The following is a 26163-nucleotide window of genomic DNA, read 5'->3' as shown; positions in this document are numbered from 1 at the left end:
CATTTCTGTTGGGTAAATATCCAAGATTGTGATTGTTGAGATGTATGGTAAGTGTATGTTTAACTATAAGAAATTGCCAACCTATTGTTCAAAGTGGGTTTAACCATTTTGCATTCCACCATTTTGTATGAGAGTTCCATTTGCTCCAAGGCCTCATCAGCACTTGGTATTGTCAGTTTTTTTGAATAATATATATATAGTGGTTTCTCATTGGGGTTTTTTTTTTTTTTTTGAGGAAGATTAGCCCTGAGCTAACATCTACCAATCTTCCTCTTTTTGCTGAGGAAGACTGGCCCTGAGCTAACATCTGTGCCCATCTTCTTCTACTTTTATATGTGGGACAGCTACCACAGCATGGCTTGCCAAGCAGTGCCGTGCACGCAGAGAAATACCTAAATAGTAGAGAAAGCAGGAGTCTGATACAAATAATATGACACAATTTATTTATTTTTTCATGCTCCTGTTGATAGGCATTTCAGTTCTTGCCAGTTTGAATCTGTGATACTGTTGTGAACATTATTGTACGTATATTTGGATGGGCATATGCACTTATTTTTCTGTGAAATTGATTGAGTAATGGAATATATATATATATGCTTAGCATTTGTAGATACTGCTAAACATTTTTCCAAAGTATTGAACCAATTAAAAGTACCACTGTTGAGAGTTTGACTTGCTCCACATTCTAGCCAACATTGTTGGCAGTCTTTTCCCAAAACATTATTTTGAAAATTTAAACCCACAGGAAAGTTTCAAGGAGCTTTTTGTTTCTGTTTTTTAAATTCAGGTTTAAAAGCATGCTGTAAAATGTAGAGATCTTAGGTGTTCAGTTTGAGTTTTTTGTTTAAAAAGTTTTATTAGTGAAACTGTATAAGACTGCTCCAAACAAAATATAGTCTCTTACTCCAGAAACTTCCTTAGTGGCTCTTTCCAGTCAATTATTACCTCCCCCCTCCCCACAAAACCACTTTTCTGATTCTATTAGCATAGATTAATTTTGTTTGTTCTTGACATTTGTGTAAATAGAATTCTTCTGTCTCCTGGCTCTTTCATTTGTAGTTTTAAAAATTCATCCATATTGTTGCAAGATCTGGATGCTCGGTATACTGGTTTGCTACTGAGGAGTCATTGCTTTTAGAACTTTCAGTGGATGAAAATAGGAGAATATATATTAGAAAAAAAAATACAGCTATCACGAATTCAAACCCCTTACCATAAGATTCTTCCTTATTTCCTTCATTCCATATTTCAGACTCTCTTTTCTTTGAGTATACTGATTCCCATCAAAAGAATTTGTTTGTAAGTAATTTTTAATACTAATTTTAAGGCAATGTCCAGTTATGGAAAATTTAACATGAGAAGTAAGTACTATGCTAATATTAAGGGCATACGAATGTAGGATTCTTTTTTTTTTTTTTAAGATTTTATTTTTCCTTTTTCTCCCCAAAGCCCCCCAGTACATAGTGGTATATTTTTAGTTGTGGGTTATTCTAGTTGTGGCATGTGGGATGCTGCCTTAGCATGGCTTGATGAACGGTCCCAGTCCACACCCAGGATCCAAACAGCAAAACTCTGGGCCGCTGCAGCAGAGCATGTGCACTTAACAACTCGGCCACGGGGCCAGCCCCTAAGATTCTTAAAGTAATACATATAATATGTCCTTCAACTAAAATATAGTGAGTTTTAATTTCTGTAAGTTAACAAGTATGTATGCTAAGTTTTTATATTTGCATTTTTTCCTAATTTAATTTCTATAAGGTGAATACCCTTGGATTTCAGTTAAAATTCAGATCAATAAGACTTTAATTTTTATTTCAAAGAAATTTTGTTCTAGTTTTATTTCATCCTTAAATTTACAGCCTGTTTGTTTTTGAGAGGCACCATAGCTTGGTGGCTAAGACTTTTAGTGGTGGACAGATAGTAAATGATTTGAGTCCTGGTATTACCTCATACTAAGTCCTGTGATCTTTATCAGGTTTGTTTATTTCTTTGAGCCTTAGTTTCCTCATCTATGAAATAAGGGTAATTACACCTACCTTATACACTATTGTGAAGAATCTATGTGTGTTGGTATTTCTTATCACTCACTTAATGGTGGTAGTTATTACAATAATAAAATATAATGCCTAAATTTTATTTGGTGATACTATATTAATGGAAGCCAAAAGGAAATATGCGAGAGAAAAAAATTGAGAATAAAAATTATAGTTAAAAGTAGTTTGTTTCCAGTTGATGGAATGACTATTCTGATTGTGAAAAGCAGATTATCTGCTACATGTTAAATCAAGATATTTGTTACTTTACAGGGACAAATGATTTTAAAATTTGTTGTGTTTTAAGTTAATTTATGAATATGTATAGAAACATTAACCATCTGCTAATTTCAGATTTAAAAACGTTTTAGGTTATTACAAGTATAGGACATATGAATGAAAGTTTTTTAATAGCTTAAAATTCCTGTTTATAGGCACTGAAGGATAGCACAGAAGTGGAAATTGTGGATGAGAAAATGAGAAAAAAAATAGAACCAGAAAAGTGGCCAATTCCGGGCCCTCCTCCACGTAGTGTGCCACAAACAGACTTCTCACAACTGATTGATTGCCCAGAGTTTGTACCAGGCCAAGCCTTTTGTTCACATACAGGTAACTGCATTTCATTTAGAGCAAACAGTGTAGCAGTAGGCTATTTGGTCCAATTTACCTATCCTTTTTCTAAGTTTATTTAGATTCAATAGCAAAATTAAAGATAACTAAATGACTTTGATGCTCTAAATTCTATTCATATTGCCTCCCAAGCAGAGCTATAAATTAAATAGGGATTTAAGAATTATGGGTGAGGCTCTGCTCCATTTAGTTTTGAATTATTGGTGTACTTTATCATGTGTGAAATGTCTCCCTTTTGTAATTTTACTAAATGATTATAGATATATTGTGCCAGTTTTCCCTTTTTAAGATTGGAGTAGTCTAGTAGGATTGGAATAGTCTAAAAGCCTTATTCTCAAGAGTGGGGTAGCCTTACTTTAATTCTGTAACCAATGTGCTTCAACCTTGTCTTGAAAAGACGAGATGACCTGTATTCTAAAGCAGAGTTGGGGTTCTCTTATGAAGTTGTTATAATTACAGATTAAAGAATTGGTGGTATTTAGAATTTCCAAAAACTGCTTTAATGTTAAGAATTTTTTCCTGGATCATTTTTAAGACATTCCCTCTTGGGAAAAAATATGTGTGCTTAAACCTTTTTCAGTCAGGGTGATGATCTGCTGATGCTCTTGGATGTCATTTGATCGGAATATGCAGAGGAATAGGTGACTCACTGAAATATCATTATAAATATTGGAACAAATCGTGCTGCAGAAATGGAAGCGACCAGACTTCTTCTGTGCAAGAATATCTACTCCAACTCCTTATGGAGGAGGTTGGGCCAACACTACAGTGGAGATAAACACCTTTGTGATGATGATGAGAGACAGACCAGAGGACTGCTGTTGTTTTTATAGGAGCTGCCCGTTTGTGTGTGGTTAGCCTGGGCTGCATGTGCTACTTTTATTCACGGTGGGAAAGTTAATTATCATTCTGGAAATATTGCAAGATTCTGTCTTTTCCTTCCAAACTTATGTACTTGTGTCCAGATCAATAAAGCAGAAATAGAGAAGCTTGAGTGGCATTTCCCAGATTGTTAGATCCTTTGCTATTTGATTTGCCCTTTGGTATAGTGTACATTGTATAACTCACGTATTGTAATATTTCATATGGACTATAAGAATTATTAGTGTGGAACTAAGGGATAAGAAATTTAAGAAATGAACAAGAGTATTTTTTTCTTTATTCTTCAAAATGTATTTTTGATACACCAGTATGAGAAACTTGGCCATCAATAAAGCTCTGATGGACAGTCTCACAGATGTTTTTATTTAAGTGTTTCTTTGATTGTTCTTTTAAATCTAGCCAGCAACTTGGGCAGGTGTTTTAAAAGTTGAAGAAAATTGACTTTTTAAGGTTTTTTTTTAAAGAGATACAATGTCTGATTGTATAAGTTAGTTTATTGTGTAAACTTGGGGTCCAAGATGACATTTTTAACTTGCTTATGAACAAGCATTGGGTGAGTCAGATAAAATATGAAATACTTTTTCCACAGGGTAGCTAAGATAGGTCAGTCAAGTTGGTAATGCCTGTCCATTAACCATTTATGCATTATTAATAAAATTACAAGAATAAAATTACAATGTCTTGTACATTTTTGTGTTTTTTGAATATACACTCATTTACATGCACATACCTATTGTGTGAAACATGTTAATGTATATTTAAATGTCAAAAATTGAGTTCTTTATACATCAGAAATCAGATGGATAATGAAGATGTATAAAAAGATGGAATGTTCTTAGAGTTGTGCTGATTCACATTTACTGTAGGAATAAATATGGAAATTTAGCCTTTTCCCATGAATCCTCAAATGTCCGACTTAATAATTTCCCTCTGATAAGAAAGCCTAGTTCCTAAATTCAGTAGAGTAGTATGTCACTAAAAACTTGAAATGGAAATAAAGGATAGGAAGTGTAGATTGTGTTTGTCTGTACCTTTGGGTAGAGAAAAGTAGTAAAACTTTTATCTATATCCTTTTTATCTTAAATGAGAAGACCTTAAATTTCAAAAACATAACCCTTGATGTATACTTTCTGAGGAATTTGTATGGTAAAATATTTAAACATTTTTGATCCTTGTCATCAAAGAAATTAAAATTTCTGTTTTCCCCTCTATGGAGGTGGAATTGTCTAACATTTGTTAACCTTTGCACTGAACAGAGGACCTTAATGCACCAGAAAAGGTTCACTATGGGAATGGTAAGATGTTAGTTTTGAAATTTAGACTTTGCAGTTCTATAGAAATAGTATTGCACTATCTACTCTTAAGTAAAAGGATTTTATTCACCAAAATTGAGAGTTCAGCTACCTGACAATCTTGTTTTTTGTGGAATTTTTTTGCCTTTTAAAGACTATTGAATGAGCTGAGTGATTTCCTTTGGAAAGGTAATTTGCAGATGTATTCTTGAATGTGCCACACATAAAGTATATAATCCTTTTAAAGCAAGTGTATATAATTACCCAGAACTGTGATTCAAGGTGGATAAAAACGTCATCCTAGTAGATTCCACGGACTATATATGATGATTTATCTCTAGAGAGTCATGTTGAGAATTTTCAATTAGGGAAAGCAGCAAAGATAGATTTTTTTTCCTATATTCTCACAAATTAGAACCTGTGAGTGTCAAAGTATGTGTCTCATTTTTTTGTCTGTAAGTTTGATGTCAAGTAGTCCAAGTTGTATTCAAACTCATTTGGTCTTGGAAGATTAGGGCTTTACCATTATCCTTAAAGTTTACACACATATGGTTTGAAATCCTTTCATTGTAAAAGAAAATACAGATACAGAAAATCACACGGAGCATATGTATAACTTAATTATAAGATGAATACCCTTTAAAAACTCAGACTTCTAAATTTTCTTATTTTACCCAAATTCTTTGGTATTTTGATGTCATTTGGTTATAAGCTAAGCACATGTAAATATAGTGAAACACTTGACTTTAGGGTAGAAAAAGTGTTCAATCTTAAAGAGCATATAGAGATGATTATATAATAAACTTAAGTAGGTATTTAAAGATTAAATGTCTGTGTTAAAAATAGTAGCTACTGATTTCCCTACCATGTGCCAGGTTCTGTTCTAATCATTTATACATGAACTATGCGTAGTAATTTAGTTAATCCTCACAGTTACTAGGATGGTCGATTCAGCCTACTTTCCAAGCTTTATTCACTGCCTGGGCATAGATAATTCATAGTGTTAGGAATAGGGTTCTCTGGAGTTAATGTTTTTCTCTTTCCTATAACTTTAATATTAATACTGACAGCCCAACCCTAGTATTTCACTTGTACTAACTACTTTGTTGATCAGTTGATGATGCACGTATCATTAATTAACAAACTTGTAGAGCAGCAATGTCCAAAGGAAATATAATGTAATATTTAACGTTGCAGTATTTTCAAGGAATTGGCTTTGGGGAGTAAATAATGATGTTTAGAATTTTACAGTATAAATTTATTTTAAAATAATTTTTATCCAAAGTAAGTCCATATTACATTATTTTTATTAAATCGTAGTGTGCAGAAAGGCATTTTTAATTCCAACAGAGTTTTAAAATGTTTTAAATGTTATTGCCAAGGAAGTTTAATGATGTGAAATTCTGACTATTTAGTATGTGCTAAGTGGGCACACTGCATTTAGGTTAATCTTGTTAAGCAAAGGAAGTGTGAAAAGTAGAAGTATAGTATGCGTTGGTATAGATCCTAGCAGAACAATGAAGGACTGGTTTTGTCTTGAATAAAATGTACATTTAGTCTAACTGTGGCTTAATAGCATTTGAGATTCCATAATTTCATTTTTAATTAATAGATTTTAATCTTAAGATTTCACATAGAATTGGCTCCAACATAGATATATTGTCATCATTAGTAAGTGACTCTCATTGATATTCCTCAGAAGTTTGAGTTTGAGTGAATGTGGTCTGTGTAAGGGTTGGTGACATTTATTTGTTATTCATTGTTTTCAGTCAGATATATCTTACAAGTTCTTAAGGTTTGAAAACCATCAGAAAGGTTATAACTGTGATTGATTTATCATGTTTTTGTGGGAAAAAAAAAAAAAGCCCAAGAAGAAAAAAAGTATTTTCTAAGTAAGAGGACCATTATTTTAACTATAGAACTTAACATTTTAGAGTCTGCCCCAAATTCTCCAAGAATTGGAAGTCCACTGAACCCAAAGAAAAATACTGACACAAGTAATCTTCAAGCAATGTCTAGAGGTTTGTCTACCAGTTTGCCTGACTTGGACTCAGAACACTGGATAGAAGTCAAAAAGAGACATCATCCATCCTCAGTGAAATTGAGGGTAAGTTGTTGTAAACTAAGTGAAGAGTGATATCTCTTGGTTGGAGTGTAAGGCCAGTGTATTTTCTGTTAGGTGTATGAATCAAATTTGGAAAGGTTTAAAAAAATTGTAAAAATTGGAACCATTGGCCTTCACTAAAAACTTACGGGTTACTCAGTAGTTGAAAATGTTATATTGTGTCAATTTTTAAATTTTATCTTTTATTTCTGAATATGATTTAAGAATATTTTAGCCTTTTTACTTGTGACTAAATTTGAATAATACTTGTTTTTTTAAAGCTGACAATAATCTTTTTAAAATTTGAATTTATAATCTTGTTATATTATTTGTATCCTTGTTAATTATTTGTAAAGGGTACATAACAGATTAATATATAATGATTTAGTGTACAATAGAAGAGGAAAAGAGGATTGATTTCTTGGAGGCCCATGAGGGAGTGAGATGGATGTGGTTATGAAACAATAGGAAAGATCCTTGTGATAGAACTTTTTCTAGATTTTTCATTGTTACAACTGAGAATGCTCCTGCATCTTGTGACTGGAGGCCAGGGATGCTGCTAAACATCCTACAGTGCACAGGTATCCCCCTGTCACATACACAGCAAAGAATTATCAAGCTCAACATGTCAACAGTGCTGAGTTTGAGAAATCCTGATCAAAAATAACTTTTTAATTAGCATTGGTGGTTAAACATAGCATATTTAAATCTTGATAAGAGTTTTTCTTGCTCCAGGGGCATTTTAAAAGCCTAAAGCAGCTTTCTCAAAACAAGATTTTCTAAAGTTCCTGATTAATTTGTTCATGATATATTTGTCATGGCAAACCTGGATAACTAGGGAGGTTAGTGTGCTGGACTCACTGGTAAAAAAATTGTACCATATTTCATTTATTCCAAGATCTACATTTTTACCTCCATATTTAAAAGTCTTCACGTCAACATTTCTTTTAAAATAATGGTTCATCTTAAAATTGTTAGCATCTTTGATTTGATGAAAAAAGTGTTTGGAAGGGTAAGTACTGGATTGTGCTGTCTAGGGCCAGCAAATTGGTGATAGAATCTGATTTTAGAAGTGGAAAGAGAATTGTGAAAATCTAGGGCCTTTCAGTTTTATAGCCAAAGAACGCTGTTACCATTAATAGTATCTGAAATGTATTCTCATAGTACAGAATAAAGATCTTGCCTGGAGGAAAGATGAACTGTAGGTTGTGGGGGCCTAGATATTTCAGAAATACCTGCTGAGGTAGGTTAGTTATTGACAACATAGCCAACATACTTTAAAAAAAATGATCTTTTTAAAATATACATTCTAGAGTGGGTATAGAAATCGTGGGCAGATAGCGTTTTTTCCTAGAAATCTGAAAGCATTTTTCTACTGTCCTCTTGGTCGGTTTTCCTCTTATGGAATTCAGGCCCTTCAGATTTTTTTGTATGAAGTGATTTTTGTTGTTGTTGTTGAGGCTTTTAAGATTATTTCTTCATCTCCGCTCTTGATATTTCAGATGATATACCTTGGAGTTGGTCTATTTTATTCATTTTGTCGAGCATGCATGTCCTTTATTTTGGAGAAACTAATGTTTCTCTTTTTTTCAACTTTTGGTATTCCTTTTTGTCTGACGTTGGACCTCCTGAATTGATCATCTGGCTACTGTTGTTCTGGAGTTGAGGATTTAAAAAAGATTCTGTTCTGATATTTCCATCAATCTTTTTTAAAGTCTTTCTGTTTTAGGGTGATGATCAGCCCTTAGTATCTGGTGATCTTTGGTTGATAGTTCATATTAGTATTGGTAAATCAGTGTGGATTTCTTTTGTGGCCTCATAGATCTGCTCATCCAGAGAGCCATTTTCGTGACTCTGAGGTATGATTGCAAACTTTTTGTTAAGTGTAAAGGGCCTATGGACTTGGACTTCTAGACCTAGGAAGAGAATAGTCATGCTGGTTCTGGATTTCCAGAATTGTTAAATAAGGAGAACTTTTCTCTGGGAGGTAGAATTCCTTAGTAATTCATTGATAAAATTACCTTATCTTTTTTCCCTCTAGCTCTCTTTAAACACTAGGATGTGTTCAACCTCTCTCCAGCTCCTAAAACATAAGCCCTCCCTTAGGGGCAAATCTTGCACTTTGTTTAGAAAGCAATAGTGGGCTTTTAGGTGGGAGCAGATTTTATAGCTTCATATTCTTAGATAAGGGTGTGGGGTTAACTGTTCTAGCTGTGTCCTATAATTGGTTTTCCAAATATCTATTATGATTGCTATCACATAGTCCATTCCTGCTCTTGTACCTACTGTCTCAAATGTTTCTATAACACGAGTGGGACCAATGATGTCTGCCTTCCCTGCCGCCTTTCTTTATATAGGTTCTAGATTGATATTTCCTCTAGTTTTGTTTATTATCAGTACAGTCTCACTTGTTTTCTACTTTCCAGAAAGTCATAAACATTTCTGATCTTTTGATAGTAATACTTGTTTTCATATTGATATGATTTATTCTTTTCTTACTGCTTATTGTTACTGCAAATAAGTATGCTCAGTCAAGTCATGTTCAACCACAGATCTCTTAATTAATTGTGTCTTACTCACAAATTACAAAAAATTTTATGTTTGAAACAAATTTAAATATAACTGATGTAAAGTAAAAAATAAAAGGCTCTGTCCAGGGTTTACCATTATTAACAGCTTGGTGTTTATTCTCAGATTGTTTCCATGTACTTGCAGATGTGAATAACAAGACATATAGTTTTTGCTTTTAAATATATTCACAGTGGGTTAAAACTTACTTTTTTTTTTTAGTAAAAACATCATGGACAGCCTTCTATTTATTAGAATGTTAGCTCCATCAGGGCAGAGTTATTGTTTTATTTATTACTGTATACCCTTCCTAGAACAGTGCTTGCTCACAGTGAGGACCCAGATAGTTACTGAGTGAATGAATGAATATAGATCTACATGAATAGGAGTTCTGAAAGAGGGGGATTGTTTTATTCTGGACATAGGAGAGTTAGCGTTTGCTGAAGGATAAGGAGAGATCAGAGGAAGGGTTGAGAAGATGACAGCGTTGAGAAATCTATTTCCTTGTGTTGAAAGTTTTGGAAATCTAGACTAGGTTAGATTTTAGAGGATCTAGGATCTAAAGGTTTGGACTTATGTCACCCAGTAGGAAGCTATTTTAAATTTTCCAGGGAGTGTAGAAATTCAATGATTAACATGAAAACTGGGCCACATTGAATGGGGGTGAGGAGGGCCTGAGGATTAGCTAGGAAACTGTGGTATTAGTTTCCTAATGGTATTAATATAATTGTGAGGTAAAAAGTGTTCAGACTAGAGAAGATCATTGAATCTGGAAGTCAGAAGATCTTGCTTGTTCTGGTCCTGACTAATTCTGAAATTGTGGGCAAGTAGTATCACATCCCTAGGCCTTTTTTTCCCTCGTCCATAAAACAAGTTGGTGTGTTATGATGGATGAGCTAAGGACTATTCTAACTCTAAAGGAGTGTTTAGGGGCTGGCCCGGTGGTGCAGTGGTTAAGTGCGTATGTTCTGCTTTGGCGCCCCGGCGTTCGCCCGTTTGGATCCCGGTTGCGGACATGGCACCGCGTGGCAAGCCATGCTGTGGTAGGTGTCCCACATGTAAAGTAGAGGAAGATGGGCGCGGATGTTAGCTCAGGGCCAGTCTTCCTCAGCAAAAAGAGGAGCATTGGCAGATGTTAGCTCAGGGCTAATCTTCCTCAGAAAAATTAAAAAATAAAGGAGTGTTTAATATAATCCTTCTTTTACTCAGCTTTGTGTTTTTCTTTAGTCTTTTAAACTTAGTGTTTAACACTTACTTTATTTTTATTGGGCCAGAATAATACTGGCTTGATTTTCTTTTATAATTTGCCTCCTAAACTGGTCATTGAGCATACAAGCTTGATATTACTTACGTGTAACATTAATTTTTAAAGTGATAGAAAAGTTTTTATACAAAATAGCAGTTTCTTCCTTCAGGAATCGACATCTCTACCTGAAGAGGGAGCAAATCAACTGTATCCTCCAGATGAAGAAGAACAAGAAGAACTTGATTTTTTGTTTGATGAAGAGATGGAACACATAGAAGCACGAAAAAACACATTTACTGGTTGGTCTGATAATGATTCAGATTATGAAATTGATGACCAGGATTTAAACAAGATTTTGATTGTAACTCAGACACCACCTTACATGAGAAAACATCCTGGAGGAGATCCAACGGGCAACCATATGTCTCGGGCAAAAATTACATCTGAGCTTGCTAAAGTTATCAATGATGGCTTATATTATTATGAACAGGATCTGTGGATGGAAGAAGATGAAAACAAACACACAGCCATAAAGGTAATTATTTCTGGACAACTCTTTCTGCTGATACTATGTTTTGATTGTGTGTTGTTGTTTATATTTTCCTAAACTTGAGGCTTTATTTCATGAATTTTTTTTGTGTGTGTGAGGAAGATCTGTTGCCAACCTTCTTCTTTTTGCTTGAGGAAAATTGGCCCTTAGCTGACATCTCTGCCAATCTTCCTCTATTTTATCTGTGATGCCATCACAGTGTGGTTTCACGAGCTGTGCTAAGTCCATGCCTGGCATCTGAACCTGGAAATCCTGGGCCACCAAAGTGGAGTATGTGAACTTAACCACTATACCACTGGGTTGGCCCCATGAAATTTTGATTATAAATAAATTATATTTAATTTGAAAAATTCTCAGAAATATCTGATAGTCACAACCTGAGAGGTAATTTTATTTTATTAAAGTGACAATGAAATTGATACTTTAATTACAAAAAAATATTAGCACTCACTGACTAAAACCCTTGGCTTTTTCAGGTGAAAATAATAAGAAGCCCCTTTCTCATAAAAAAGGAATAAAAACTGAAGCTATGGACAGGCTTACTCCTTACCCGGCTATAATCACTTCAGCTATATGAGCAGGGCTTTAGAGGGGGGGGTTACTGCTTTTGTTGCCCCATTTTGTCCTTCTTGCCTTAGTCTGTGGTGCGCGCGTGCCCCGTGGTAGTGGAACTGGTTGTGGACACGTATAGAAGGTTAAACTGGCTGATTGTCTCTCTTTGTCCAGTCATTACTATGGTGCTAGGGATGCTGTTTGAAACCTTGTTCCAATTTTTTATCTTCTTGCATTTCATCCCTATTGATACCTATTGCAGTTATTAGGGTAAAATATGAAAGCGCTAGAGTAGTCTACTGGCTGTCTTTATTCCTTTGATAGGAATTTTAATGATACAGGTAGGGATTAAAAGGGATCTTTCCTGTCATTAAATTGATTAGAAAACCCTAAAAGTTAAATATTTGATTTGGCGATAGAATAACGAGGGAAAAGTTACATAACTATAATATGCCAAATAAGAAAGAGATCTTGGTCAGAAATAGTTATAGTTGTAGAAAGAAAAGCTGACCAACTAGTGGTTGGATAGAGGGGACAGGCTGTCCATGGAGGTTCACATCATCGACAAGAAGTGTGCTTTCCTTCTTGAGTCTTCATCTCTTTTCTTCCTGGAATTTCCATCACTGCTTTCACCCTCTTACCTTCTCTAGCTACTGCCTTTCTGGAGACCCTGCCTCGGGGTATGGTAGCTTTTATAAAGTTTCTTGATTGAAAGTCTTTCCTCGGGTAAATGTTGTTATTTTGTTTGTGGTGCTTAGGTTCTGTAAGTAATAGCTAACTTAAATCCTTTTTGGATCAGAAAGAGATGGAAATAAATTCAATTAATAATAGATTAAAATTGTACTCCCTACATTCCCTGTCCCTCTGCCCTGTGTTGTTCTTCACCATCTACCATTCTGTATATTGCACCCCTTTTCTGTTTTGATCACATGGATGTAAGATCTGTGAAAATAGGAATTTTGGTGTTATTTTGTGCACTACTGTATCTCCAGTACTAGAACAGTTCCTGGCACAAAGTAGTGCTCAATTCATATTTGTTAAAATGGAAAAATGAATTATGGATTAAACATTATGAACTAACCAAAGGAACCTAACCACTGTGTATGATATTGGTTCTGAGGGAAAATGTTTTCAGAGTTCCAAATAATGGAATTTCAAGCCACCATTTTGAGAAACATATGCTATTTGTAGGTGATTATTTGCTTTAACTAAAGGGTAGACAACAGTAATTAAAAACCATATATTGAGGTACTTAAAAACCAGCATCTGCCTTATTCATTAAATATTGGAGATAAATAATCTTGGCTATATGGCTGTAAACATTATGGGTCTATTCGTAAGTGTGTCTTATTTTAGCTTGGTCCATGTGTATGTTCCTATCACCTAGCTTATTCTCCTTGTTTCTAATTCTGTGTTCAACACGTAATTTCTGATTAGAATTGTTCTTTTCTTGTGGGTCTGCTTAAAGGGAGAGAAATCAATCACTTAATATATGTTTAATTGAACTCCTGCTATGTGCCAGACACTATGCTAGGCATGAAATGGGAAGATCACAGTAGAGTTTCTACATGCCTGGTTCTTACAGAAAATTGGGAGGACAGACATTAAAATAAACTCATAAGAAGTAGTTAATCACACATTATGATAAATGTTCTAAAGAAAAGGAACAGGATGCTGTTGGATTGGATTGTCAGGGAGTGCCTGTGAGAAAGTCACAATTATGGCGAGCTCTGAAGTATGAGTAAGAATGAACCATGCAAAGAGCAGGTAAACCATTTTCTAGGAAGAGGGAACAGCAAGTGTCAGGGATCTGAGGTGGGAAAGAATTTGATGTGTTTGAGGAACTGAAAAAAAGTCAATTTGCTTATAGTGTTATATAAGAGGACAGATTGGAGATATAAGCAGGAGTCTGATCATACAGGGTTTTGTGGGCCACGTTAAGTAGATTGGAATTTAAAGTTCAAATGCAGTACCTTGAAGGGTTTTACACAGACAATGGGACATGGTCTAATTTTTATTTTTAAAAGATCACTCTGGTTACTAAGGCAGAGAATGGATTAGATGGGGACAAGAGTGGCAGAAGAAATCCAATTGGGAGGCTATTAAAGTATTCTAAGAGATGGATGTTGATAATTTAAGATATATTGGTGGTAGAGGAAATGTACCCATGAGAAGATCCAGATCTGAGCCCTGAGGAATGATCATTTAGAAGCTGTATGGGAAAGGGGTGGGTTGTGGAAGCAAAAAACTGGCTTCAAGAGGAGAGAATAATCAGATGTGTTAGAAACTGGGAAGATTGAGTTAGACGTAAATAAAGAGAATGCTGAATTGATAGGGTAGTTTGGTCATTTCTGACTTTGCAAAAGGAGTTTGCTGGATCCAGAAGGTATGTTGAACTGCACCAAAGAGTGAGTATAGATAGGCTTTCTGTTTCTGGCATGTCCTTACTACTGAAGACAACTAAAGCAGGCAATTAATAGATGAGAAAACATCTCCTTAAAGTCCTTGAAGACCTGCAAGTTAAGTTATTCTCAGAATAAAACCACAGAGAAGTGAAGTATTGAAACCAGTTTTACCCTGGAGACTATTTTGGAATTTTGGGAGTATGAGGAGTTCTGCTTTGCAAAAGGCACTCAAAATATAGGGATAAAAGACACAAACCTAGGGTCCAGCCATAGTTGGGTATTCCAACAGGAGTCCTTTTCTCATTAAATTGGTACCCAAAAGAAATATACCCTCAGTGAAAGAGAACTTTGTCTCTCATCTGCTCCTCTTGGGGACTACAGAGAATATTTCCCTACTTGTGCTGAGCAGAATAAGGGGGAAAAATTGGATTAGAAGTTATAATCATGCAACCCAAATTCACATTGAGTGACTAAAGTAACCATTAGTTGTAAATTTAAAGTGATTGTGGCCTGTTAATTTCCCAGAAACCTAGCAGAAGCAAATGTAGTTCCTTTGTTAAGACATTCACCTTTGTGCTAGACTTCAAAGGATTTACTCAAATTATTTTATAAGGAAAGTGAGCAGCTCACAAAGTTGATAATCAAATAAGGAAATAAGGTACCACATGTGAGAATGAGCAAAAGCAACAGACAGCAAAACCATACCATGAAATAACTTAGATAGTAGAATTATTAACCAGAATATCGAGTAACTATGCTTACTATTTTTAAATAAATAAAAATATGTGTAGGGAAGAAGAAATTCTAAAGAATAACTTTCCTAGAACTTTTGGAAGTAAAGACAGTTAAGTTTGAAATTAAGAACTCAGTCAATTGAAGGGATTAATAGCAGATTAAATACAATTAGAGAATCAGTGAATTGGAAGACAGTTTATAAGAAACTATTCAGAAATCAGTACAGAGAGGCAAAGAGAGAGAATGTGTAAAAGAGGGTATAGACTGATATGCTAGACAGTCTTTGCTGTATTATTTGGTACATTTCAAACCAAGTTGTGTAATTTAACATCTAGTTGATTTTATTATAAAATAATAATTTTTTTCCCTAAAAAGTAAAAAGCAAGCAAGAAATGTGGAATATAGAGTGATAAACATGGTATAAGATAGACATTTAGTCAGTTCCAGAAGGAAAGGAGAGAGAAAATGGGGCAGAGTCAGTATTTTAAGAGGTAACAGCTAGGATCTTTTCTGAACTGAGGGAGAGATACCAGAGTAGAGCAGCCAGGGTAGAAAGGCAGATTACTTTCAAAGAAAGAAGAGTGATTGGACAGCTGACTTCCCACCAGTAACAGTTGAATGCAACAGATAATGGAATGATAGTGTTAATATACCAAGGGAAAATAACTATCAACCTGTAATTATATGTCTTGCAAAAATATCGTTCAAGTGGCCGGCCTGGAGGTGCAGCAGTTAAGTGCACATGTTCTGCTTTGGTGGCCCAGGGTTCTCCGGTTCAGATCCCGGGTGTGGACATGGCACTGCTTGGCAAGCCATGCTGTGGCAAGCATCCCACATATAAAGTAGAGGCAGATGGGCACGGATGCTTGCTCAGGGCCAGTCTTCCTCAAAAAAAAAAAAAAGAAAAAGAAAAAAGAAAAAAAAATCGTTCAAGTAAAAGGGTGAAATATAACGAGAGAAATTGCAACCAGCAGAGCCTTATCAAAGGAAATTCCAAAGGTAGAGTAAAAGTGATTCCAGATGCCAAAGATACAGAAAGGACTGCAGAGCAAAGCAAGTGATAAATATGTGAATAAATCTAAATAAATATTAACTGTATAAAACAATAACTATATGTTACAGATTTAATATAACAACACAAACTGGGAGAGAACAATAAGTAAATAATATTTAAAGTTACTTTTGTGTTTGGAAAGAAGCTATTGATTAATTTTAGTTTTTAAGGTTTTCATGTTGCAGTTTGAAGAATACCTATTTAAAAATAAAATTACAGGAATAACCTTGAAACCAGGAGAAAGGAAAAATGTAAGACAAGAAAAAAGGGAAAGGGGGCTTCCAGCACAAAAATAAGGTGGTAGATTTGAATCCAAATATTTAAGTAGCCAAAATGGGTAAATATTGTGAGTGTATGTAAATACAGCCAGTTATTTACATGTAACACACCAAAAAAATAAGGAAACAAAAAGATTGAAAGGAAAAGATTGGAAAAATATATACCATAGAGTAGTAACCAACCAGAATCAATCTACAGATTTAATGTAACCCCTATCAATATCCTAAATGGCCTCTTTGCAGAAATGGGCAAGCTGATCTGAAATTCATATAGCAATTCAGGGAACCTAGAATAGCCAAAACAATCTCAAAAAAGAACAAAGTTGAAGGATTCATACACAGTCCTTACATTAAGACACTGTTGGTACTAGATTAAGCGTAGATATACCGATCAATGGAAGAGAATTGACAGTCTGGAAATAAACCCATGTGTCTGTGGTCAACTGACTTTCGGCAAAAGTATCTAAAGCGTTCAATAGGGAAAGAATAGTCTTTTTCAACAAGTGGCCTTAGAGCAAGTGGGTATCCACATCTGAAAGAATAAGTTAGATGCCACCCTAACTCACCATGTACAAAATTAACTCAAAATGAGTATAAAACTCTTGCAAGAAAACAGTAGAAAATCTCTATGACTATGTGTTTGACAGTGATTTCTTACATGAATGACACCAGTAGCACAAGCAGCAAAAGAAAAGAAATAAATTCATCAAAAAATTTTAAATATTTTAGTGAGAAAGGATACAGTGAAGAAACTGAAAGGACAATAAAAAGACACCCACAATACCATTTCCATTAGCACCCCCAAAAATGAGATACTGAGGTATAAATCTAAGAAAATATATACAGGATCTATATGAGGAATACTATAACTCTGATGAAAGAAGTCTAAGAAGAACAAAATAAATGAGAGATATCCCATATTCATGAATAGGAAGACTCAATATTGTCTGTTCTCCCCAACTTGATCTATAGATAAAATGCAATTCCAATCAAGATTTCAGGAATTTATTTTGTGGATATTGACAAACTTATTCTAAAATTTATGTGGAGAGGCAAAAGACCCAGAATGACCAGTCAGTGTTGAAGGAGAAGAATAGAGGACTGATACTACCCAACTTCAAGAGTTGCTAAAAGCTACAGTGATCAAGACAGTGGTATTGGTGAAAGAACAGGCAAATAGATCAGTAGAGCCAAAGAGAACCTGGAAATAGGCCTCGAAAAACATAGTAAACTGATCTTTGACAAAAGAGCAAAGGCAATACAATGGAGAAAATATAGTCTTCTCAGTAAATGGTGATGGAACAACTGGACATCCACATGCAAAAAAAATCTAGAGACAGACCTTAAATCTTTTCACAAAAATTAACTCAAAATGGGGGCTGGCCCCGTGGCCGAGTGGTTAAGTTCACGCGCTCCGCTGCAGGCGGCCCAGTGTTTCGTTGGTTCGAATCCTGGGCGCGGACATGGCACTGCTCATCAGACCACACTGAGGCAGCGTCTCACATGCCACAACTAGAAGGACCCACAACAAAGGATATACAACTGTGTACCGGGGGGCTTTGGGGAGAAAAAGGAAAAAATAAAATCTTTAAAAAAAAAAAACTCAAAATGGATCACAGATCCAAACGTAAAACACAAAACTATAAAACTCCTAGAAGATAATATAAGAGAAAATCTAGATGATCCTGGGTTTGCGATAACTTTTTAGATGTCACGCCAATAGTGCAATCAATGAAGGAAAGAACTGATGTTGGATTTCATTAAAATGAAATGTTTCTGGGAGCTGGCCCCGTGGCCTATAAGTTAAGTTTGGCATCCTCCGCTTCAGCAGCCTGGGTTCAGTTCCTTGCCATGGACCTATCCCACTTGTCAGCGGCCATGCTGTGGTGGCAGCACACATACAAAGTAGAGGAAGATTGGCACAGATGTTAGCTCAGAGCAAATCTTCCTCAGTAAAAAAAAAAAGAAAAGAAAAAGAAAAACTTCTGCTCAGCTAGTGACATCATTAAGAATGGGAAGAGAAGCCACCTAATGGCAGAAAGTATTAGCAAAAGACACATTTGATAAAGGACTATTATCCAAATTATACAAAGAACTCTTAAAACTCAACAATATGAAAACAACCCAATTAAAAAATGGGCCAAAGACCTGAATAAACATCTCACCAAAAAAGACATACGGATGGCAAATAAGTATATGAAGAGATACTCTATATCATATGCCATCAGGGAAATGCAAATTAAAACAATGAGATACCATTACACCTTTTAGAAGACCAAAATCCAGAAGACTGACAAAACCAAATGCTGGTGAGGATGTGGAGTAACATGAGCTGTCATTCTTTGGTGATGGGAATGCAAAATGGTACAGCCACTTTGGAAGACAGTTTGGTAGTTTCTTACAAAGCTAGACATATTCTTAACATACAGTCACCCTCTTTGGTACTTACCCAAAGGAGCTGAAAACTTATGTCCACACAAAAATCTGCACATGAATGTTTACAGCAGCTTTATTCATAATTGCCAAAACTTGGAAGCAACCAAGGTGTCCTTCAGTAGGTGAATGGATAAATAAACTGGTATGTCCAGACAATGGAATATTACACAGTGCTAAAAAGAAACAAGCGATCAAGCCACGAAAAGACATGGAGGAACCTTAAATGCGTATTACTAGGTGAAAGAATGCAATCTGAAAAGGCTCCATACTGTATGTATAATTCCAACTATTTGACATGCTGGAAAATAAAACTATGAAGACAGTAAAAAGATCAGTGATTGGGAGGTTGGGAGGAGAGGGAGGGATGAATAGGCAGAACAGAGGATTTTTAGGGCAGTGAAGCTATTCTGTATGATAGTATAATAATGGAAGCATGTCATTATACATATATCAAAACCTGTGGGATGTACAATACTAAGAATGAGACCTATGTAAACTATGGACTTTGGTGATAATAATGTGTCAGTGTAGGTTCCTCAGTTGTAACAAATGTAACATTTGGTTCAGGATGTTGATAGTGGGGAGGCTGTGTCTGTGGGAGGGTATAGGGTATATGGGAACTCTGCACTTTTCACATAATTTTGCCATGAAGATAAAACTACTCTAAAAAGTCTACTAACCAAAAACAAAAAGGAGAAAATATTTGTAAATTACATATTTAATAAAGGACTTGTATTTATAATATATAAAGAACTCTTTATTATTACAACTCAATAATAATAATATGAATAACCTGGTTATAAAATAAGCAAAGAATCTGAATAGATATTTCTCCAGAGAAGATATACAAATGGCTATTAAGCCCATGGAAAGTTGGTTGACATCATTAGCCACCAGGGAAGTGAAAAACCAAAATTGCAATGAGATATCACCCCATACTTACTAGAATGACTGTAATCAAAAAGATGCACTCACAATTATTGTCAATGATGGGCAGAAATAGGAATCCTCATAGACTTCTCATGAGAATGTAAAATGATCCGACTGCTTTCCAAAGCAGTCTGGCAGTTCTCAAAAGTTTAAACAGAGTTATCATATGACCCTGGAATTCCACTCTTAACTATATACACAAGAGAAATGACAAATTATGTCCACACGAAAACTTGTACCCAAATGTTCATTGCAGCATTATGAAAGTGGAGAGAACTCAAATGTTCATGAACTGATGAATGGATACATAAAAGGTGGTATAACCATACAATGAAGTATTATTTGGCAGTAGAAAGAAATGAATTTCCTGATAGATGTTCAACATGAAAACATTGTACTAAGTAAAAGAAGCCAGTAATAAAGTACCACATATTGTATGATTCTGTTTATATGAAATGTCCAGAACAGAAAAAAAATTAGATTGGTAGTTGCCTGGGGTGGAAGTTGGGAGGAAATAGAGTGTGGCTGCTAATGGATGCTGAGTTTCTTTTTATTGTGATGAAAATGTAATATTGATTGTGATGATGGTTGCAAAACTATGCTAAAAACAATTGAATTGTACACTGGGGTTGATTGTACCATATATGATTTATGTCTTAATAAAGCTGTTTTGTTTTTTTTTTGAGGAAGATTAGCCCTGAGCTAACTGCTGCCAATCCTCCTCTTTTTGCAGAGGAAGACTGGCCCTGAGCTAACATCCAAGCCCATCTTCCTCTACTTTTTTTTATATATGGGACACCTACCACAGCGTGGCTTTTGCCAAGTAGTGCCATGTCTGCACCCAGGATCCCAACTGGTGAACCCCGGGCCACTGAGAAGTGGAACATGCAAACCTAACCGCTGCACCACCGGGCTGGCTCTAATAACACTCGTTTTAAAAAAATAACAAGGGAAAGGAAAGACATCCAGTGTACATGGATTGGAAGTCAATACTACCCAGTGTGATCTGCAGATTTAGTGTAATCCCTATCAAAATTCCAATGGCATTTTTCACAGACATAGGAAAAGCAATACTAAAATTCATATGGAATCTCAGGGGACCCTGAAGTACCAAAGCAATCTTTAAAAAGAAGAATAAAGTTGAGCCAGCCCTGCTGGCCTAATGGTTAAAGTCCGGTGTGCTCCACTTTGATGTTCTGGGTTTGGTTCCCAGGTGCAGAACCATACCACTCGTCTGTCAGTAGCCATGCTATGGCAGTGGGTCACAGAGAAGAACTAGAAGGATCTACAACTAGAATATACAACTATGTATTGGGGCTTTGGGGAGGGAAAAAAAAGAGAGAGGAAGATTGGCAACAGATGTTAGCTCAGGGCGAATCTTTCTCAGTTAAAAAAAAAAAAAATTGGAAATCTCACGCTTCTGATTACAAAACTATAGCAATCCAAACAATGTAGTACTGGTATAAAGACAGATATAGACAAATGGAATAGATTAGAGAGCCCAGAAGTAAACCCTTGAGTTGACTATACAGTCAAGTGATTTTCAAGATGGGTGCCAAGACCACTCCTTGGGGAAGGGACAATCTCAACAAATGGTTTTGGGGACACTGGATATTCATATGAAAAAGAATAAAGTTGGACCATTACCTTAACACCATATGTAAAAAAATTTAATTAAAGATTAAACCTAAGATCTAAAACTGTAAAACTCCCAGAAGAAAACATAGGGGTGAAGCTTCATGATGTTTGATTTGGCAGTGGTTTCTTGGATATGACACCAATAGCACAGATAATAAACAAAAATAGACAAATTGGAATTCATGAAAATGAAAAACTTCTGTGTATTAAACACAACAGTGAAAAGGCATCCTACAGAATAGGGTAAAATATTTTCATATCTTATAAGAGGTTAATATTCTCAAATATATAAATAAATCCAACAACAACAACAAAAGCTCAGTTTAGAAAATGGGCAAAGGAGTCCAGTAGACATTTCTCCAAAGATGATGCACAAATGGCCAATAAGCACCTGAAAATATGCTCGACATCACTCATTAGAGACATGCAAATCAAAATCACAATGAGATAGCACCTCACACTCATTGAGATTCCTACTTTCAAAATAAAAATCAAAACCCAATAAATAACAGTTGTTGGAGAGGATGTGGAGAAAACAAGGAACCTTGTGGGTTGTTGGTGGGAACATAAAATGGTATAGCTGCTATAGAAAACAGTATAGCAGTTCCTTAAAAACTAAGGAGTCCATCATGAGATGACTGGATAAATAAAATGTGTATACGTACAATGGAATATTATTCAGCCTTAAAAAAGAAGGAAATCTGTCACATGCTACAACATTGATGGTCTTTGAGGACATGCTACATAAGCAAGTCACAAAGACATACTGTATGATTCCACTTATATGAGTTAATAAAATAGTCAAATTCATAGAAACAAATTAGAACCGTGCTTGCTGGGGGTAAGGGGGAAATGGGGAGTTGTTTCAGGGGTATAGAGTTTCAGTTTTGCTAAATAAAAAAAATTATGGATGTCTCCACAATACTCTGAATATATATTACACTGCAGAACTGTACACTTAAAGATGGTAAATTTTAAGTATTTTTAACACCAATTAAAAATAAAAATTATAAAGAAAACCCAGCTACTTACAAAATAAATAAGCCAAAAGAAGCTCTTGTACATTTATTAATATCAGACAGAATAGACTTTCAAAGTAGAGTTGAAGACACTGAAAGAATTCCTGGTGCTAATGTCCTCTTGTAATGATTAGAAGTGAAGAAATCCATCAGAAAAGTATAATTTAAAATTTAACGTACTTAGTATAAAATCTTCCAACATGTGAAGCAAAAATTGATAGAACAAATCCAGTCATAGTTATTTAATTTACCCCCTAAGTAAATTAAGTAAAGGAAGACTCAAACATTAAAAATATAATAATTTGAGTAACAACTCTTTACCTAACAACTGCAGAGTACATGTTCTTTTTGGGCATATCTGTAGTACTTTGACCTACAGTGGTTTGTAAAGCAAATTTCAAAGCGCTGATAGTACATAAAACACATTATTAGTGGAATTACTAGTGTTTAGTAATAAACAAATGTTAAAAAGCAAAATAATAGACTTTTCTCCCCATCCTCAATACCAATGGTAGGAATGGCTCAAATGGAGATTTACCAATCAACAATGTTTTAAAAATAAGGGTGAGAAAAAGATAAAATATTAAAATTCTGTATGTTTTAGAATAAAGGTATATTTTAAATAACTCACCAAAGAGGAAATCATAGTGAAAATTAGAAAATCTAAGTGGAATGATAACTGAGTTTAAGAGGTGCACCTAAAGAGATAGGCTTAAAGGCAAGTATTAGAGAAAATGCTTGAAATTAATAAGCCAAGCACCCATATTTCTTTGCTGTATAAAATCTGCCCCGCCCCAGATCTCAAAGGCTTAAAGAAAGAATTTCTCACATTGTTTCACAGTGGCTGTGGCTTGGCTTGGCTGTTGCAGCTGTGTGTGTTTGGCTCTGTTCTGGGTGTTTTCTCATTTTTGGGATTTATGCTGAGAGAGCAGCCCCTATCAGCACTTGCTCATTCATTCACACAGTAGAGAGGATGAACAAGAGGCTGAGCTAAAGTGTATAATTGTATTCAGAATTGCTGCTTAGATGTTCTTTACGTAAACGTTTGCTCACATTCTATTGGCTAAAGCAAATCATATGGCTAAGCCTATGGGCTGGGGATGTATATTTTCAAAAGGCATGAAAGGTGATTACAATGGGTGTGGATATGCTAATCCTCTAATCTAGGGAATGCCGGCTGTCAACAATAATAGACTCTGCTTTAGCTTTCAAGAAGCCGTAAGTTAGAAAACCCTCAAGAAGTTAGAAAAAGAATTAGCAAAATAAACCCCCTTAAAAGTATATGGAAGGAAATAATAAATAGCAAAATTTAAGTAATTAGGTCTAATAGAATAGAGGATTAACCATACTCACAATTCTTTGAAAAGATTAAATGTATGAGGACAAAAAAGAGGAAAATGTACATGTTTTAGCTGCAATGAAAATGGGGATGTAATTACTGATCATGGAGAAATTTAGAAGTATTTTAGACTGATAATTTGAACGTTTACGTAAGGAAAGATTTCTAGAAAAATATTTAACTTACCAAGACTGACTGAAAAATAAGTTGTTATAAACCATTTAAAAAAATTTTTCAAACTCGAATATGACTTGGCTTTATTAGCAAGTTCTCCGAAAATTGGAATGATTCCAGCCATGAAAAAATATTTCCAGTGAATAGAGCTAATACTAAGTACTTAAATATTTGTGAATGAGTGGGAAAAAGAGGAACTACTTCGCTCATTTTATGAGAAGAGCATAACCTTGATACTGATAACCTGAAGAGAACATGAATGAGAAATTCACAAGAATGTGAGTCAAGCATTAGAGGTAATCTAGGTTTAAATATTCTAAACAATCTTTTAGCAAACCAAATCTAGGACTGTTTTTTAAAAACACCAAGTTTTCATTTCAATAATGCAAGTTATTAATACATTAGAAAGGTTAGTCAATGCAATTCTCATGAATAGATTGAAGATTGTGATCACTTTAATGCAGAAAGTGCATTTGGTAAAGTCAACATGCATGCATGAAATTATTTTTAGCTAAATAGGAATAAAGGGGGATATCTTTAGCCTCATAAAGGGTTTCTGTAAAATCCCCTACAAACAGATCATTCTGAATGGTGAATTGTTGAAGCTAATCTCTTATAATTAGAATAAGACAAAGATGCTCACTGTCAAATCTATCAAATATATTGGATATCTTTGTTAGACCAGTAAGGCAAACAAAAAAGAAAGAAAGAAAAAAAGAAAAAGATAAGAGCTGGAAAGGAAGAAGTAAGAATTTAGGATTATGTAAATAGAAAATCCAAAAGTATCTTACGGGTGAGTGATTAAAGTTAGTAAGTGCTTAATAAGTTTTCTGGGTAATTATTTTTAGAATCCAGAGAATTTCTACATAGTAGCAGTTAGTTGGAAATAGTAACTTTTAAGATTCCATTTTCTAATAGTATAAAACACTCATGAAGAATATGTATTTTCCTTGGATGCCATAAGAAATTACTACAAATTTGGCAGTTTAAAACATCAGTAATTATTTAATTTTGTTGATAAGAATTCCAGGTGATCTCAGTTGGTTTCTCAACTTTGGATTTCAGTTTCGGACTAAAATCCAGGTGTTCCTGCCTTATCTGGAGGTTTTATGTGAGAATCACTTCCAGGTTCATTCACATTGTTTGCAGAATTCAGTTCCTTGAGGCTATGGGTAAAGTTGAGGTCCCTCATTTCCTTTTTCCTGTCTGGAGCCTCTCAGCTCCTTTAGGCCACCTGCATTCTTGGTCAAATTGCATTGTCAGTCTAAATTACCAACAGTTGGTGGGGCCCTGCTTTGCTTCCCTCTTTTTCTTCTGCTACATCTCCTGCCTGTGGTTGGAGAAAGTTCTCTGCATAATCCAGAGTAAGCTACCTATCTTAAGGTCACTTATGAGAAACCTTAGTTACAGCTCAAAGTCCTTTTTGCCATGTGATTAACATAATCACATATTATAGGGATTGGGATCTGGATATCTTTGAGGGGCCCTTTTGCCTGCCATAGGATGCGCCAGACTTTTAAGGAGAGTATGATAATAATTGAAAAGTGTTAGTGAAGACATAAATAAGGAGAGAAATACCAGAGTTCATGTTTGAAAGATCCAATGTGGTAAAGGGTAATTTTCCGCAAACTGATTCTAAAGTCAAATTCCAAAAACTGTTTCAACAGATTTTTTTGTGATAAGCTGATTTTTTTTTTTAAAGATTGGCACCTGTGCTAACATCTGTTGCCAATCTTTTTTTTCTTCTTCTTCTCCCGAAAGCCCCCTGGTACTACATGGTTGTATATTCTAGTTGTGAGTGCCTCTGGTTGTGCTGTATGGGACACTGCCTCAACATGACCTGATGAGCGGTGCCATGTCTGTGCCCAGGATCTGAACTGGCGAAACCCTAGCCCACCAAAGCGGAGCGTGTGAACTTAACCACTCCGCCATGGGGCTGGCCCCTGATTCTTAAACTTATATGGAAATATAAGAGACAAGAAACTCATCACATTCCTCAAGGCAGAGCAACTTTAGCAGATTAAAGGTATAAGATAGACCATAGAAATGGAATAGGAAGTCCTGAAACAGCTGCATGCGCATATGCACATTTGGTAAATAACAGGTGGGGTTACAGAGCAAAGAGAAGATCTGATTTTTAATACATGATGCTGGAAAGTTGTGTGGGGAAAAAAGTGAAATTATAGACCTCTGCCTTATAGTATCATTCAAATGTATTCCAGTGAAGGGCAAAAGCATAAAGCATGATCCCAGAGTAAGGAAAAGTTTCTTAAGTGGACACAAAACACGGTCTTAAAG

At 35.2% G+C, this 26163-nt stretch overlaps 1 protein-coding gene across 50 annotated transcripts in view; it reads left to right on the top strand.

The window, feature by feature from the left end:
• Positions 1–26163, top strand: part of LARP1B (La ribonucleoprotein 1B) — a 138577-nt gene that overhangs the window by 24782 nt on the left and 87632 nt on the right. For 40 of the 50 annotated variants that reach the window (XR_011435918.1, XR_011435877.1, XR_002806512.2 and 37 more), the window contains exons 9-11: positions 2468–2642; positions 6772–6944; positions 10925–11290. Coding sequence is in view for 33 of the 50 variants with exons in the window: in XM_023636567.2 (XP_023492335.2) it covers positions 2468–2642; positions 6772–6944; positions 10925–11290 (714 nt within the window). In the remaining 17 variants the exon portion in view is untranslated. Of the gene's footprint in view, positions 1–2467; positions 2643–3243; positions 3895–6771; positions 6945–10911; positions 11291–26163 lie in introns of those variants that run through there. The other 10 variants (XM_070259187.1, XM_070259136.1, XM_070259134.1 and 7 more) reach the window with 3 other exon arrangements.

The sequence above is a fragment of the Equus caballus genome, chromosome 2 (assembly GCF_041296265.1).
Source record: "Equus caballus isolate H_3958 breed thoroughbred chromosome 2, TB-T2T, whole genome shotgun sequence".
In the NCBI taxonomy this organism is placed as follows: Eukaryota; Metazoa; Chordata; class Mammalia; order Perissodactyla; family Equidae; genus Equus; species Equus caballus.
Note: the sequence above shows the minus strand (reverse complement) of the source record. Positions and strands in the feature narration are given on the sequence as shown.